Here is a 16835-nt window from a genome sequence, read left to right as displayed (position 1 = left end):
GTATCAAACTAAAACTATTTTGAATGACAAAGGTTAGTATTTCCCCCGATTTTTGTAGGAAGGGAATTATTTTCTTTGTTTAAATGGCTTCCTGGTCTTTCTGAAAAATTTTGGGACTTAGAATAAAGTGGATTATATTAAGTCTTTAAGTCATGGTGGCACATATGTTGGAAAACTAAATCTTCTCATTCAGTCTATGTTCAAGGCCAAATCAGTGGAGGCAACTCTTAAAGGGTAGTAAAAAACTGACTTAATTTTTGCTGAACAGAGGTGGCACTCTTAGCTTTTTGGAGACTGTCCTACCTGTCTGTGTTCAAACACACTCCTGTGTTCTGTGGTATAATTTAAATCCATGACACCTAGCAGCTGTCTTAATCACCGTGGTAAACCATTTCTTCTGAGCCTAGACCAAATTAAGTACCAATTTAAGATACCCAAGATAATTCACCACACCCTAAGTTAAATTGGTTATCCTACCTCTTACTTCCTTATCTTTTTTATGGACCAGGAAAATTGTCTTACTAAAACAAAGTTTGTTGAGCCTTCAGAGTCTTGGTTATTTTAAGGTCTTTTCTAAAATTTTTTCACATGGTCCAGCTGCCAGACAGATTGTACATCAATTTCCTGCAGCATTTGGCAGGCCTGTGTATTTACTGCCTTAAAAACAATTTGAATTTATTGATTTTGAAATTTGTGATTGCTTAAGTTTTCCCTCCCCACCCCCATCTAAATTTACTTTGGGGAAAAAGGCAAAACAGAACACATTGGCCCATTTTTATGCCAAGACTTTCAGGGAAACATTTTATATGATTAATATTGTGTGGCTAATCTGGTGTAAAAAATCAATTTTCTCCATTTTAACTTATGAGAGCATGACCATCCTGTGTGAACTATATAAAGATCCTGTGACAGTCACTAATCCAAAATTAAGTGTTTGTTACTGCCTTTATTTATGTGTGTTATATAATCATGTAAGTTAATATTGGGCCCCATTTCTTTAGAAGAATTGAAACACATTTCATCAGCAGATCTGTATCTTTTCTACTACGGCAGCATCCTAGCCTTGACTTGAGCAAGCTGAAATTAGTGGACTCTGGACGTGGCCCAGCTCAGTGAAATACATAGTTCATGGTACCTCTTGGCCATTTTAATAGGTCCGGATTCAGTTAGAGAGCTTCACCCTTATCTGTCTATTCCTTTAAGCCCATTTGTCCTAAAAGATCGTTCTCTCTCTTACTAATAATCAGAAAAGAAACAACATTATAAAATCTGTATGCTTTCATTCCATAAAATTCAAACTGTTTTATAAAATATTAGACCATTTGTTACTAGGTGAGTATATTATTCTGAAAGATTTAATGTCAACACTTTGGGGAATCGAGAAGTACCTATTTGTAATGCTTGTACAATACTCTATTATCCTTAGAATTACGGCACCTCACAAATAACATAACTTCTACCCAGGGAATAATTGACTCACCATGGAGGTCTGGCTCCCTGCCTCATTAAATCTTCTAGAATTGCTGGGAGGTGGCTAGCAATTACTCTTCTCTCTGTTTGACATATGTGGAGAGTTAGGCATCAAGCAGTCAGAGGTCATGCATAGAGTCTCTAAGGGAGTGCTGTTTGAATATTGGTCATTGAATCAAATCACTGCTGAGCACACGTTGAGACAGCTGCTGAGGGTCATCTCATAGGGGACAAAGTTACCTAAATGCCAGAAAACATGTCTTTATCCATCCTGGCCTTGCTAATCCCTGCCCTCATTTACAAATTTACAAATTGTATTTTATATGTATATGTATTTTTTATCTTTACATAGTTTATTCACAAGATCCATAAAAACATTTGACTGTCTCTTGTCATTCTTATTTAAAAGTTGGTAAAGAACATTTAGAATGAGCTATGTAAAATTGTTTTGAGAACATTTAATTGTTCTGAGGAATCACAGCCTTCGGATTCATTTTTATTCAGGGAGAAATAATGCTTTTAAAGCATATAACTGATCTGGAAGAATGTTACATTGTTTTATCTTCAAGACTTGCATGTCAAAAATTCACCTGCAGGTTATTTTCTTTTTAGAGCTCCTTGGAAAAGTGAATGCTGTAATGAAGTGACATTAGGATATGTTTGTATTTATTTCAAAGTGTCAAGATGGGCATGCTGGAAATTTCAATTCCTTGAATTTGAATTCCTTCATGACCTTTTAAGTTAATCTTTGATGCCAGCTCAAGGGGAGTGTGAGAAATGTGAGAATTCAACTAGCTTCGGTTGAATAAATGGTACACTTCAATGACTAAATTTTTTTAGTATGGAAGGTTACTAAGTGACAAGTAAAGGAGAAGTCTGATTATCAAAACATCATTCTATCCTTGAAAAAATACCAAACAAAAGTATTCCTACCAACAATTTTTCCAGATAATGTTGAGAATTCTTGAGATTATAAAGTCTAGGAGGCTTACCAAGTTTTTGTTTTGTTTTGTTTTTTGTTTTTAATTTCCATAGCTTTAGGGATACTAGTGGTTTTTGGTTACATGGGTAAGTTGTATAATGGTGAAGCTGGGCTGTTAGTGTACCCGTCACCCGAATAGTGTACAGTGTACCCAGTAGGTGATTTTTTTCAATCCCACATCCCCATTCTGAGACTCCAGTGTCCATTATACCACTCTGCATGCCTTTGCATATCCATAGCTTAGCTCCCACTTACGAGTAAGAACATGCAGTATTTGGTTTTCTATTCCTGAGTTATTTCACTTAGGATAATGGCCTCCAATTCCATTTAAGTTGCTACAAAAGATGTTACTTTTTATGGCTGAGTAGTATTCCATGATACAGATATACCACATTTGCTTTATCCACTTATCTGTAGATGAGCACTTAGGTTAATTCCATATCTTTGCAATCGTGAATTGTGCTGCAGTAAACATATAGGTGCAGATGTCTTTTTTATTGAACATCTAGGGTAGCTTTTTTTTTTATTCATTGAACATTTATTCCTTGAAAATATACTAGATGCAGTAATGGACAAACTAGAAAAAGTCCTAGCCCTCATTCTAGCATTTATCCATGTGGATTTTCTAGCAGTGGTTGAAATATACCAGAATCATGTGAAGTTATTTTCGTATCAAAAGATACAATTAGTATCCTGATATACCTCCCCACCAAGAATATATCAAAATATGGAGGAAAGGGAGGGGAAGGTGTTTTGAATAAAGCTCTTCTGGCTAATTTTTCTCTTTTTACAGTATAAAAAAATTTAATATATTCAAAAAGCTGAAAAATAGTACAATAAACACTTAACATTTACTACTTAGATTCAACAATTTTGAACATTTTGCTATATTTGCTTTGTGTGTATGTATATGTGTATGTGTTTTCCCCGCCAATTTTGAGGCAAGAGCATAGCCTGAAACTTTCCCCCAAAAGAGTCCCTCTGACGTAGTAGGCTATTATTAATTTTGCTTGATTTCACTGGGAGGGTGGGAGAACAGTCATGTACAGCATACCAAGGTTGGATTTCTTGTCAGTAGCCTCTAGTAATGGTGATATATGCTGGTCAAGATTGTTATAGAGAGATACTGTCATCGCTGTTATCAGATACAAGTTTGAATTCAGTTCCGTGGTCTATTTGAAGAGGTTTTTTGTTTGTTTGTTTGTTCTTGGTGAATGTTCTAGTTTTTTTGAAATCATACTGTGGCAGCTAGGCAGGTGATATGCTTCCCCCTCCAGTGTTAGTACGATAATCATTCACTGTTTGCGTGTTCTTTTTACATCCATTTACTTTAACCTCTCTATGCCTTTATATTTAAAGTGAAGTGTGCTTCTCCTATCTCAGAAAGTTTGAAATATTGTTCCAGATGTCTTCTGGACTTCATATTTTCAAAAGAGAAGTCTGATTATTCCAATTGTTGCCCTGTATATGTGTTTTTCTCTCTGTCTCCTTTCACAACTTTTTTATTTTTGGTTTCTATCAACCTAGGCATTTATTTTTGTGATTAATGTTGTTTTTCATCTTCTTTACAGTTCACGAGCTTCTTGACTTTATAAATTTGTCTGTTGCCAAATTTAGGACTGTTTTTAGCTGTAATTTGCGCTGATGTTTTTTCCCACCACTTTCTCCCATTCCCCACCTTCTGGGACTTCAGAGGGTCCTGAAACACTGTCTTTTTAATTTTTTTTCTCTCTCCTCTTCAGATTGGATAATTTTCACTAACCTTTTTCCAATCATTTTTTTGTCATCTTCATTCTGCTATTAAGCCTATCCAGAAAGCTTTTTATTTCAGATATTGACTTTTTCAAGTTTCAAAGCTCCTATTTGTTTTTGTTGTTGTTTTTATATTTCTGGTTTCTCTGCTGAGATTTCTCATTCTTTTCATCCATAGTGAGCATATCTTCTCTTACCTCAGCAGTAATTATAGCTGCTTTAAAGTCTTTTTATTTCTGATATCTGGGTCGTATCAAGGTTGGTTTCTGTTAATTGTCTTTTCCATTGGGGGTAGATTGCATTTTCCAGATTCTTTGTATGTCAAGTAATTTTGGATTACATCCCAGACATTGTAAATGTTTTCTTGTGGAGGGTGAAGAATGTGTTTTTGTTCATTCTGCAGAGAATTCAGTAGTTGGTTCTTGTATTTTGTCCACAGTTTATTATCTGCGAAAGAGTTAGTCTGTTAAGAACTTTCTCTGAGTTAGCAAAAGCTGAACTCCTGATACACTTCTTCATCTTTTTTTTTTTCCCCTCCCCTGAGATGGAGTGTTGCTCTGTCGCCCAGGCTGGCGTGCAATAGTACAATATTAGCTCACTGCAACCTCCACCTCCCGGATTCAAGCAATTCTGCTACCTCAGTCTCCCAAGTTGCTGGGATTACAGGCACCTGCCGCCATGCCCAGCTAATTTTTGTATTTTTAGTAGGGACAGGGTTTCACCATGTTGGCCAGGCTGGTCTCAAACTCCCAACCTCATGATCGCCCGCCTCGGCCTCCAAAAATGGTGGGATTGCAGGTGTGAGCCACCGCGCCTGGCCGCTTCTTCATCTTTTAACTGCCTCTCAAGTTTCCTGCTAAACTACACGCCTGCACTATGACACAGAAAGAGATTTTTTCATGTCTTCACTCAGGTGGAGTCAGTCAGAGCTGTCAAGGGTAAAACAGTGATGAAGTGTGTCATCCTCACTATGGCATTCTTTTTCCTGCATCTTCTCCACTGCTACCTTTCACATGCACTCTTGTCACCAGTGATGAAAGGACTTCGATGTATTTAGCAGCAAGTACCACTGCCATCTCATGAGGAACATAGGGAGACAGGAAAATCACAGAACAAGATAACGACAGAAGCTGGTAAATATAGTGTATAAGAGCAGATAGAGAAAGCTCTGGTGGCACAGATGTTGGCATGTGGTACATGAGCCCAAAGAAAACTAAAAATGAAGGAGAGACAGAAGATAGGGAGCCACCTGTGCCACCTTTGTGCTAGGCCCTTTAACATCTGTGGTCTCATGTAATCTTCAGAACATCTCTGTGACATGAGTTTATAGTATTTCCACTTCATTTGAGAGGCTCAGAAACTGAAAGAACTCTGATGATTTTCTGCGAGTTAAAAAACTTTGTAAATGGCTAGGCAGAAAAGAAAATATCCTTTTTCTTTCCTGCAGCTACTTTTAGTCATCTGAAGTCCCTCTGCAAACTTGGGGGAGTAGTAAGGATTTTTCTAGGTTCTGCCCGCTTCCTCAGTGAGAACTCCAGGCATCTGCCTTGGGAAAGTTGGCTAAAATGCTGCACTGCAACCCTCTCGCATGTTTCAGTTCTTTGCTCTGCTCAGGAGGCAAACTCGATCGATCTTCAGCCCGAGCTTAGTTTAGGTAGGGGAAACCCTTCTGTACCTCCCAACTCCCCTTCTTCCACCCCACCCCCAAATCTCAGTCTGCTTCCTGATGGCCTTTATAAACCAGCGCCTTAAGAAAAAGAGTTTGAGTACTCTTTAGTAGATACATAGGGATCACCTCGTCAGTGAGGGGGAGAGTATTTCGGTTGGAATTCTTCCTTGCAGATTCCACTCACTTCCTGACTTCCATTCCTCTTGTCCTTGTGCTCGCTCTCAAATTTCCGCTACATTGAATCATGTTCACAGAGAGCAGCATGTGACCAAGAGCCACTTGCTTCTTCCACACATAGCCCAAGAGTCTCTCTGAATTCAGGTTCTTTGCTCTGTTTAATTTTCTTCCTACACCTCTCTATGCCCAAGACTCTAGAGTAGACTGCTGGCCTCAAACAGGGATGATTTTGCCCCCCAGGGACAATTTGATAATGCCTAGAGATATTTGGGTTGTCCAAACTTGGGGAAGGCTACTGGCATCTAGTGAGTAGACTCTGGGGATGCTGCTAAACATCCTACAACACACAGGACAGCCCCTCACAACCAATAATTCCCCTGACCCCACCAAATGTTCATTAGTGCCAAGGCTAAGATGCCCTAAAACAGACTCCTGAAGCCTTTTCTCAGTGTCCTTTCCCTTCCCTCTCCCTTGCCTTCATTAGGACCACCCCCACATGTGATGATTATGCTAGGCTAGGCATTGAAACCTTATACCACAGAATTTCAGCTTCCCAAGCCCCTCAAGCATTTCAGGGCTGCAGGGGTGGCCTGTTCAGGTGGAGAGGAGATAGGAAATGGCTGAATGAATTGCGAATGGACATTTGGTGAAGAACCCATGAGTGGGATTTGCAGAGGAGAAGAGCTCAGGAACCCTTAATTCTCAGTCACAACATTGAGGGTGCACCATGGCTGCTAGGGAGTTGGGGTTGAGAAAGATGTTTTTAAATGATACGTATGTGTTGTAGGTGAGGTGAAATTGTACCTTTACCAATTTCTAGGGTATTTCAGCTAGGTCTGAGAATCAGATTGACATAGATCGATCAACAGGAGAAAAACATAGAAATTTATTTAGTACAAATTTTACACGGCAAGGAGTCTTCATAAGGAAATGAAGACCCACAGATGCAGTTAAAATTGAAAACTTATATACTGAATTTACTACTCTGTTGGCGAAAGAGTAGTAAATTGTGAAACTGTGACAAGGCAGAGGGCCTTGGGCAGAGAAGTAACTAGAAAGACAAGAGTTAGCTTAACAAGGTTTATCTGTACAGATTTTCCTCGGTCTCAACTTCCCGTCCTGATGATAAGAATGATGCTTTCCTTCTGGTAGAGGGAGGCTATGTTTCACATGGGAATTTCATTTCCTGCTTTTATGAGAAGAAAGATCAGAGTGTTCTTGCAGTTGCTGTTTTTCAAGTACCTTTTACTCAAAATAGTCAGTGTGCCAGAGTAATGTATTTTGGGGTGATATATTCTAAACTCCTTTGTTGTAAAAGTGTTAAACCTTGCATGGTTGTAGTGGAAATCATCAAGAGTGATTTAATTTATAGATGTTAGAGAATTTGGAAACATTTTGGGTTGACTGTGTAAAAATAATTTTGGCTATGGCTATTTTTGAAATGAAATTAATTATGAATAATTACCATTTGCCCAGAATCTGTTATTCATGTCATTAAAAAAGCCACATTAGTTTTGTGGCAACTTTTGTTTTATTGCAACACTAAAATCTGTTCATGCATTTGCCTTTTTCATTTTGTAACATGATTGTCAGCTCTCAACTGAAAAAAGGGTGGGGAAGCAATATTGGTTCCACCTGGAATCAGTTTTTTTCCTTTTTCTATTGGAATGAAAATCCTGCTTATCAGGGGGCCACACAGCCAGAACATTTACCCATAGCCCTTTAAGACTGCTGATAATATAAAGTATAACTTTATTACAGTGACCTCGTGTCAGTGCCCTTTGTAATTCTAATTAGTCCTGATAATTACCTTGGGCTTTTCATTACCTAACCAGTAAAAACCTAAGTCTGCCCAATATTAGAGTTTGTAGGGCAATAGAAGTCTCTGCACTGGACTGAGTTGCTCCCAAGATTTCATATCTGTAAGCAAATCACTGCCTGATTCTCACCTTCCCTCCATACCTCTGGTTTTCATGAATTACCTGGATAAAACAGAGGATATTATTATGTTGAATACACATGTAACATTAAACTTTTCTCCCCTAATGTTTTGAATACAAAGTTCCAGTCTACACTGAAGTACATTTTGGAGTAAAAGTCAAATCTTGATGTTTTCTCTGCCCAACATACCTGCCTTTGCCTTGAAGTGTATCTAAGGCCTAGATAGAATTTATAGACCTAAATAGTTTGCTTTAAAGTGAACTGGAACATCGTGATACTCTGTTCACCATATTTGATTATGACAGACTGTCAAATAACAGTTCAGTCAATGAATGGTGCTGCTTTTGGGTGAGCTGAGAAGGTCACAGACAGAAAAAGCAAGAAATTCTAGAGGAGGAACTAGCATAATTTGTTTCGAATCTGGCAAAAAAATGGCAAGGTTGTCATTGTTAAATCCGCCATTTATAATTCTCAAAGTTTTAGCTCATAGGGGCATGATGATAGTGTTTTGTTTCACTTCTCTAAACTTGATGCTGACTTTTATCATAGCGTAGATATCAGATGATGCTTTAAAAGACCTCCTTAAGAGAGTTGTCTGTTTTTATTTTTAAATATTTCAAGTGGATGGTGTTTCAGCTCAGACCTGATTTTTGTAATAGTACATGGAGTCTGTTCTTTAACAAATTGTATTCAATCTTATTGTGGATTAATATTCTGATAATATGGTTTTGCTTTCTAAAAAATTAGCCTTCAGAACAGTCTAGCAAAAGATCTATTGTAGTCAGTTCTAAAATTGTTTTCCTGGTGCTTGAGAATTAAAGGCTTTTGAATAGGCCATCTCTGTTGTCACTGCCTCTTGTATACAATGGATGTTCTACATTCTCTCTTCTCACCGCTGTTCTTGGTGCTTCTGAGCAAGATCATGTACACCCTTAAGCAAACAGGCCTTTCAGGTGCATGAACCTGAGAGTCCACAAAGCTTCCAGCTCCTACTCAGCATTAAGATGTCAACCATGGCCGGGCGCGGTGGCTCAAGCCTGTAATCCCAGCACTTTGAGAGGCCGAGACGAGCGGATCACGAGGTCAGGAGATCGAGACCATCCGGCTAACAGGGTTAAACCCCGTCTCTACTAAAAAATACAAAAAACTAGCCGGGCGAGGTGGCGGGCACCTGTAGTCCCAGCTACTCGGGAGGCTGAGGCAGGAGAATGGCGTAAACCCGGGAGGCGGAGCTTGCAGTGAGCTGAGATCCGGCCACTGCACTCCAGCCTGGGTGACAGAGCAAGACTCCGTCTCAAAAAAAAAAAAAAAAGATGTCAACCACAGAAATTATGGTTCCTAATAAGGCTTGAGAATTGTGCTAGCCAATAAATTGGTTGAGACATTCAAGTCATTGGATATGGGCATACAGATGCACTCAGATTTCAGGAAACTTCATCACAGTAACATCTTTAATGATTAATATTGAGTCGTTTTTCTGAATATGTATATGTCACAGTGATGACAAACACAAGTTAATAAATACAATCTTCACTAGTGGTTGTTGCCATGTAAGATGGCTCTTATTCTTAAAGCAATATTAATGGGTGACAGATTGGATGATGTTAATCACCTGCTAAATTTGGGGATCTAAAGAAGGCCCAGTCCTATATTCAGGTATCTCACATAGTACAGTTCTAATGTGGCAGAAATTTTTTTTTAATTGCAGTACGGTGATAAATGTTATAACAGAGGTATATGCAAAATTATCTTTAGGTATATGGAGAAAAAGTAACTCAACCTGCTTATAGGGAAAATTTGACCAGGAAGACTTTATGAAGATGACATTTAAGATCAGTCCTAAAGATGAGTAGAACTTCATCAGGCAGAGATGAGGGAAAGGACATTCTCAGTAGAAAGAACTGTGTTAACAAAGTCTTGAAGCCAAAGTGGGAAGTGTGGAACAACATTCTAACCAAAGGAAAGGCATGTAATCATTTTAATCCTAACCTCTTAATTTTTGGACCATTTTACTCCCAATTCAGTGTGCAAAAAGCTTGGTGAATCTGAGAAACTAAAAGAGAATCAGTCATGATGGAAACATAGTAGTAATGGCTAGAGTAGCACAAGCTGAAGCTTCAGACCAAGGCAGGACTAGATTCAGGCAAGGGCGCATTCAGATTTCAGATGCAACAAAGAGCCATTTCTGTATCTTAGGGGCAGGACATGACCCATTGTACATTTTTAAACAATAATTCTGGCGGCTGTCTGGAGATTGAATTGGAGGGGAGCAAAGATAGAAGGAAACTAGTTAGGAAGCTGTTGAAACAGCGTGCTCAAGATAAGAGGGCCTTGACTGGCGAGATGACAGCAGATGAAGACGAGGATCGATTTGACATATCTTGGTAAGTAGTATGAACACAAAGCATGGCAACATTTAGTAGGTTCTTAGCCTTTGCAACTAGTTGGATGGCGGAAGAGCCATTTAGTGAAATAGGAAAGGTTAAAAGATAAACAGTTTAGAAGGTCTCTATCAGATATGGACGTATTGAGTATTGCAATACCCAGGAGACATCTAATAGAATTACTAAGTTCTGGAACTCAGAAGACAGATCTATATTAGAGATAACATCAGATAGATGGTATTTAAAGCCCAGGGCATGTATGAGACTGCCTAGGAAATGGAGTATATAGTAAAAGCCCAGAGTCCTGAGTAGTTATAACATTTAATAGTTGAGAAGAAGCCAATAAAGGAGATTGAGAAATGGCCATAAAGGTAGGAGAAAAGAGAGCATGGTGTTATAGGAGCCAAGAGAGGGAGATTTCAAGAAGGAAAGGTGTAGACAAAGTATCAAGGGGCCAAATCAGATAGAAATTAAAAAGAATTCATTTAACTTTGGTGACCTAACAAGAGAAAATTTGGAGCGCATTAGGGGATCAGAAGCCAGCATGGAGCAAGTTGAAGTTTGATTGCCATTTTAAAATATGGAGATTGTTTTCTCCATACTTTGAGAAGTTTGACTTTCTAAAGGAGAAGAGGGATGGAGTTGTGACAACTGGGGGAATGAGCGTGAGTCAAGGCAGGGTTTTCTTGAGATAAGAAAAAACGATAAAAGTTTAAGATGGGAAATATCAGAAAGTATATTATGTTGATGCTAAAGACAAAAAGAGTTTGAAGATGCACAAGAGAAAGAAGCTGACTGTGTAGACAGGTTTCTGAGAAGACTACTTTGGGGCGATCCAGCCTGTAATCAGAGGCAGGTATGCAAATTTATGACAACAGGGGGTGTAGAAGATGGGTGCAGCAGGAATGTTTGTAAATGGCATTGCTTATATTCAGAAAGAACTTGGGGCTTTCGGTTATGATTAGAATCACAAGATGTTTTCTTTTAAACAAAAATAATAATTTCATAGTACTTTCAAAATGTTCTTCATCTGCCATGTAAAGGCTATAATTGTCTCTCAGTGATCTCTTAGGGATTATAAAAGAGTAACAAATTTTTGAAGGCACTTTGCAAACTTAAATAATTACAAAAATGCTGAGTGCTTGATGTAATCATTGATCTTAATCTCATAATTTTTGGACCGTTTCGTTCCTAACTCTGGATGTTATGATCAATACTTGTTCTCATTCTCCTTACTATAACTTTTCATGTTCTGGTTTTTATTTTGTTATGTGGGTTTTACTAGTTCAACAATAGTAATTACTGTTGAATTATAATATTTATTGTAGATAAAGCAGAAATAAAATGAAGTAAAATTTTATTTTGGTTTATTGTGAGAAATCTTTTTTTTTTAATTTTATGTGACAGATGATAAAGCCTATGATAGGGCAATTCATAATGCATTCAGTCATTTGGAACATCTTAGATTTTGAGAGAATTGTGTTATTTAAGGAAATGACTTACCATTCTAAGCCTCATTAATCATCTGTAAAGTTAAGAATAATGCCTATTACAGAATTATCTGCCCCATTTCACAGCATTATTTTGAGGTTCATGTGATACAATGTATGTAAACATGCTTTGTAAATTGTAAAGTACGTAAAATATATTATGATTTGAAAAATATTAGGTCTCAGGCTCTGTGGCCAATTGTAAACTCCCCTCTCCACCATGAGGTGTATGTGAGTAAACATTCTAGGAAATGAACACTCAACTGGCATAGGGTTTTAGTTTAGTTTTTAAGCATCATTGACCTGCAAGTCTCTATACTAATCTGAATCTAACTTAAATTTTTTAAGAAACCATCTCTTTTTTGGAAAAATGTATTATGGCCGGTAAACTACATATATTTAACTGCATTGTATAGTGTTTAAGAGTGCCGGCTCCGAAATTCGGTTCCCTTGGATTCAAATCCTGGCCACACTTTTTTATTAGCTAAATGTCTTGAAGTTCCAACTCTTAGTGCCTCTGAAAACGTAAACTCTGAAAAATCATGATACTAATAATACTAATTCGTAGGATTATTGCCTATTAAATAACAGCATAGTGTCTGCCAGTGGTAAGCACTGAGTGCATGTTAGCTATTATGTACATATTTATAGCAATATGAATCTCTCTATATAAGAACACTTCTTGTAAAGTAAGTGCCTGCAAAGAATGAAATTTTAAATAGCTAAGTACTCACCAGATTTCTTCATTTAAGTAGCTACACCCATGCGATTTTAAACACATTCACAGGAACATTTTCTCCCTTAAAGCCACTATAATAACTTACTTTTTTGGGTGACAGATTTACACCTAGTAGGTAGTTGCCCACCTACCCATAGCCCAGCAGTGCTATTGGTGATTCCTTCCTTGTCTGGAAAGATTTTGAATTACAGACAGTCCCTGGCATATGATGGTTCCACTTAAAGTTTTTTGGTGATATGAAAGTGTTACACATTCAGTAGAAACGGTACTTGGAGTAATCATATAGCCATTCTTTTTCACTTTCAGTACAGTATTCAATAAATTACATGAGATATTCAGCACTTTATTATAAAATAGACTTTGTGTTAGATGATTTTGCCCAACTGAAGGCTAATGTTAATTGTTCTGAGCATGTTTAGGCTAGGTTAAGCTATGATGTTTGGTAGGTTAGCTGTACTAAATGCATTTTAGACTTAATGATATTTTTACTTTATGATGGCTTTATCAAGGCATAACCCGATGGTAAGTCTGTGCATTAAAAACAAACAAAAAAAAACCAGGCCTCTTTTCTTGAAAGGCAGAAAATCTGCAGTGCCAAATCTGGCCGCCAGAGGGTACTGTATAGCTAGCGACCTAGCCCTCGCTTAGAGGTTGAAATCTTGCCCTTGTGAGAGGGGTTCAGTGGATGCCACTATTCATATCTGTAGAGCTCAATGGCTTCATGTTTCTCAGTTTCAGATACCATTGATCTGATAGTGGCCCAATTTCCTGACTTTTTAGGAGCCAGTGATCGAGCTGTAAGCCACTCATCCTCTACGAACCTGTAAACTCTCTGAGCCAGTCAAGCTGTAACTTCATTTATCCCTACCCTTTTCAGAAGCCACCTGCCTATTCAGAAGGTTTCAGTTACACTGCAGTTGATTTAGATCATTTAATTTTATTCTGTTCTACTGATTCCACTTTTACTGCTATCCCTCAGGTATTCTATCAGTTAATTTCTAAGTGGGATGTAAAAGAGTTTACAAAATTGTTACCAAATATTCAACACTTGCGCACCCTGCAAGATTAAAAACCCATACCTCTTAAGAGTCAGTAAACAGTGTCTTGTTTTTTATACTTAGAGCAGAGATTTACCAAGGGTTGGGGAAGCTTATGCTGTCACCCTAGCAAAATTGTCTAGGAAAAATGTCATCTTTAAAATTAGTTGATATAATTAAGGACGACACTCACTAAAGACCAATGAAAGACAGTTTCTGGTTATTGAAAAATTAGAAGATAGCTAACAGAATCTTCAACTTCCTCAATATTTAAGAGTTATCTCTCCCTTCTTTTGACAACATGGTCCAGCAGAGCTGGCTATTCTGACTATAGAAACAACTGTGAGAGTGAGGGTGGCCTACTTAAAAGGCCTTGTACTGAGTACTGGTGAGATGAGGCAGTGAACATGCCTGTGAGGAGAAACTGATTAGGACTATGCCTGTCTCTCACAACTGGGAGTGATTAGAAGAGATCTGTGGGTTGGCAGTGGCAGGACTAGGGTGGACCTGACAGAGTCACAAGATCATGCACTGTAGTTAAGAGAACTATAGCAGGAAGAGGTTCATTCAAATGGATATTGCTAACTGAAAATAGGCTAGAAGAACTTAGGTAAATTGTGGGTATCCAGAAATGGGCAGTGTTGTGTGAACGAGCTTGCAATGTTTTTGTCAGTTTGAAGGTAATTTCTTTTCATGTGGTATTTTTCAAAATTAGTTGATCATTTCTGGTAATGCACTGCTACTCTGACTCTAATAAGGAAAAGGAAAGTTACTCACAGTGTTCTTGTCTAAGAAAGCTTTGGAGAATTCTAGATCTCTTAGTACCAGGTACTGGCAGCTCAGCACTAGGTCTGCTGGGTCATTTTTTTCAGATTGAGAGTTACATTTATTGTATGTGAATATAAACCAGTTTCAGAATAATTATCCAGTAGATAAGCTCTTCCTTGAATAACAGTGTATGTCAGTCACTTACTAATATTTTATGGAAAGTTCCTCAAGAGCACATTGAATTCAGCAGTCACGTAGCTGTGTTATTACTTTTTCCACAGGAGGTAAACCAACAGTATGTCTTTCATTTGGTCAGTAATTAAAGATGCATTTTCCTTTTATCCTTATTAAAATGTACTTTTTAAGACTGAGCTGAAATTTCATCTTGTAAAATAAAAATGTGAAGATTTACTAGCAAAACTACTCCATATTAATGTGTATTATTCAAACCAGAGCTGAAATTCTGATCCTCAAATTTCCACTCGTGACCACAGTCTCCCAGCTTCCTGGTAGATGTAAAGTAAGATCAGCCATTCTTCGTGCTGTCCTCCAACCTCAGTTCTCTGCCTCTGCTTCCATGTCCACATGAGTAGTGAGGCAACTCAGAAGGCAGGTGTCTGGCTCAAGGGAGGATAAAACCAAAGCCTTGCTGCCTTTGTGTGAGGTGCAGCTTGGTCCAGCCCCAGCACTGAAGACTTACAGGAACGTTTGGGAACACACTCATTTTGCAAGGTGTTATTAGAGATAACATTTTGATGCCATGTTCTCTATTACATTAGTTGATACCCAAAAACAGTTTTTAAAAATCTAATTTGGTGCCATTCTTAGACACCCCCCCAAAAAAAAAAAAGCCTTTTTGGACCATTCGTGCATTATAATCATCTGAGTTTGAAAATTTTAGTTTGTAATCAATGTTTACTCAGCCATTTGGAAGTAACGGTGGCATATTACTTTCTCATCTTTCTTTTTTTCTTTCTTTTTTTTTTTTAAGATGGAGTCTCGCTCTGTCACCAGACTGGAGTGCAGTGGCATGATCCTAGCCCAGTGCAACCCCCACCTCCCGGGTTCAAGTGATTCTCCTGCCTCAGCCTCCCGAGTAGCTGGGACTACAGGCGCATGCCACCACACCCAGCTAATTTTTGTATTTTTAGTAGAGATAGGGTTTCACCATGTTGTCCAGAATGGTCTCAATCTCTTGACCTCGTGATCCTCCCACCTCGGCCTCCCAAAGTGCTGGGATTACAGGCGTTGGCCACCATGCCCGGCCCTCATCTTTAGTTTCTATGCTTTCTGCATATTAGTTGCCCAGTCTAAGATGATGACATAACCCACGAACACTGCTGTCCTCTCCCCAATTCAGAAAGTTGAAGATTTGAAACATTTACATTTGAAAGTTGGTTCTTCCCCCGTTAGACACATATAAGTTAATAATTAGCTAGACTTATGTTCATGTATTCTCATTCTCTACCTTCTTCTACCTTAAATTCGTAGCACTTGTGAACATATTTTAAAACAAAAATGAAAAGACAATAGAATCTCAGTTTCATTCAGGTGACTGTTTTGCTTTTAAGCTTGCACAAGACAGCTTATTTGTTATTAAGGTAGACATCAATTTTGCTTTTTAAACATGTTCATGAGAGCCTCCTATCCTTTTTTCTTGTGTCCTTACAAATATCTGAATCTCTTCATGGGTGTTTTAGTTGAATTTGTACATTTGTCTGTCAGTAGCTGGGAAAATTAAGTACTGTTTCAGGCGCAAACCATGCCATTCTAAAATTGAGAGTGCTAAAATGTTTCCTTTTTGGTAAATTTTATCTTCCAAGGCTCATGTGGCAAGTGAGAATGCAGAACTATGATCGAATTTATTTTTGCTTTTTAAGTGTTTTAGAAACATTTTGCCATATTTTGAGTTTTATTGTTTTAAAAATAGTTAACAGACCACGATTCTTATTCTGAACTGTTTTAAATGAACTGTGGATTTAGATGCTTCAGAAGTAAAATATTAGACTCTTGTTTATTTCTAGGTGTTGCTTCACTATTAAAAATTATCTATTACAATCTGAATTGCATGATTTGTGGGTTTTAGCTAACCTCTTTTATTTCAAAACTACTTTATAGATTTTCAAGAAACAAATATTTACATTTTTATGATATGAAGATAGTGTAATTTAAATTGTCAAAGTATCGTGATGTCGGTGAAGCAGTAAATTGTGACATTAGTAAAAATGATGCCCTTCCAGCACACTTCATTCCATGCATGTTTCCTCAAAGAGTCAACTATGGTATTATCGTTTTGGAGAATTTTTTGACAGAAGCCATTTTTCTAAGAAAAGGATGAGCCCCTTATTATGAAATAAATGTATCATCAGACATGCAGAATAAACATGTAGTGGAACATGAAACTATTCTATACTAATATTAATTAA

The 16835-nt window shown here is 37.8% G+C and overlaps 1 protein-coding gene across 7 annotated transcripts in view; it reads left to right on the top strand.

Annotated features, from left to right (window-relative positions):
- The window catches only part of STK3 (serine/threonine kinase 3), a 331890-nt gene that overhangs the window by 296620 nt on the left and 18435 nt on the right, over nucleotides 1–16835 (top strand). For 4 of the 7 annotated variants that reach the window (XM_065519470.2, XM_065519471.2, XM_065519472.2 and 1 more), the window contains one exon: nucleotides 15401–16467. The exons of the other annotated variants lie outside the window; for them this stretch is intronic. In XM_065519470.2, the coding sequence (XP_065375542.1) occupies nucleotides 15401–15616 (216 nt within the window). In that variant the 3' untranslated portion in view covers nucleotides 15617–16467. Of the gene's footprint in view, nucleotides 1–15400; nucleotides 16468–16835 lie in introns of those variants that run through there. 7 annotated transcript variants of the gene reach the window in all.

Source organism: Macaca fascicularis, chromosome 8 (assembly GCF_037993035.2).
Source record: "Macaca fascicularis isolate 582-1 chromosome 8, T2T-MFA8v1.1".
Classification (NCBI taxonomy): domain Eukaryota; kingdom Metazoa; phylum Chordata; class Mammalia; order Primates; family Cercopithecidae; genus Macaca; species Macaca fascicularis.
This window is presented reverse-complemented; position numbering and strand designations above follow the sequence as displayed.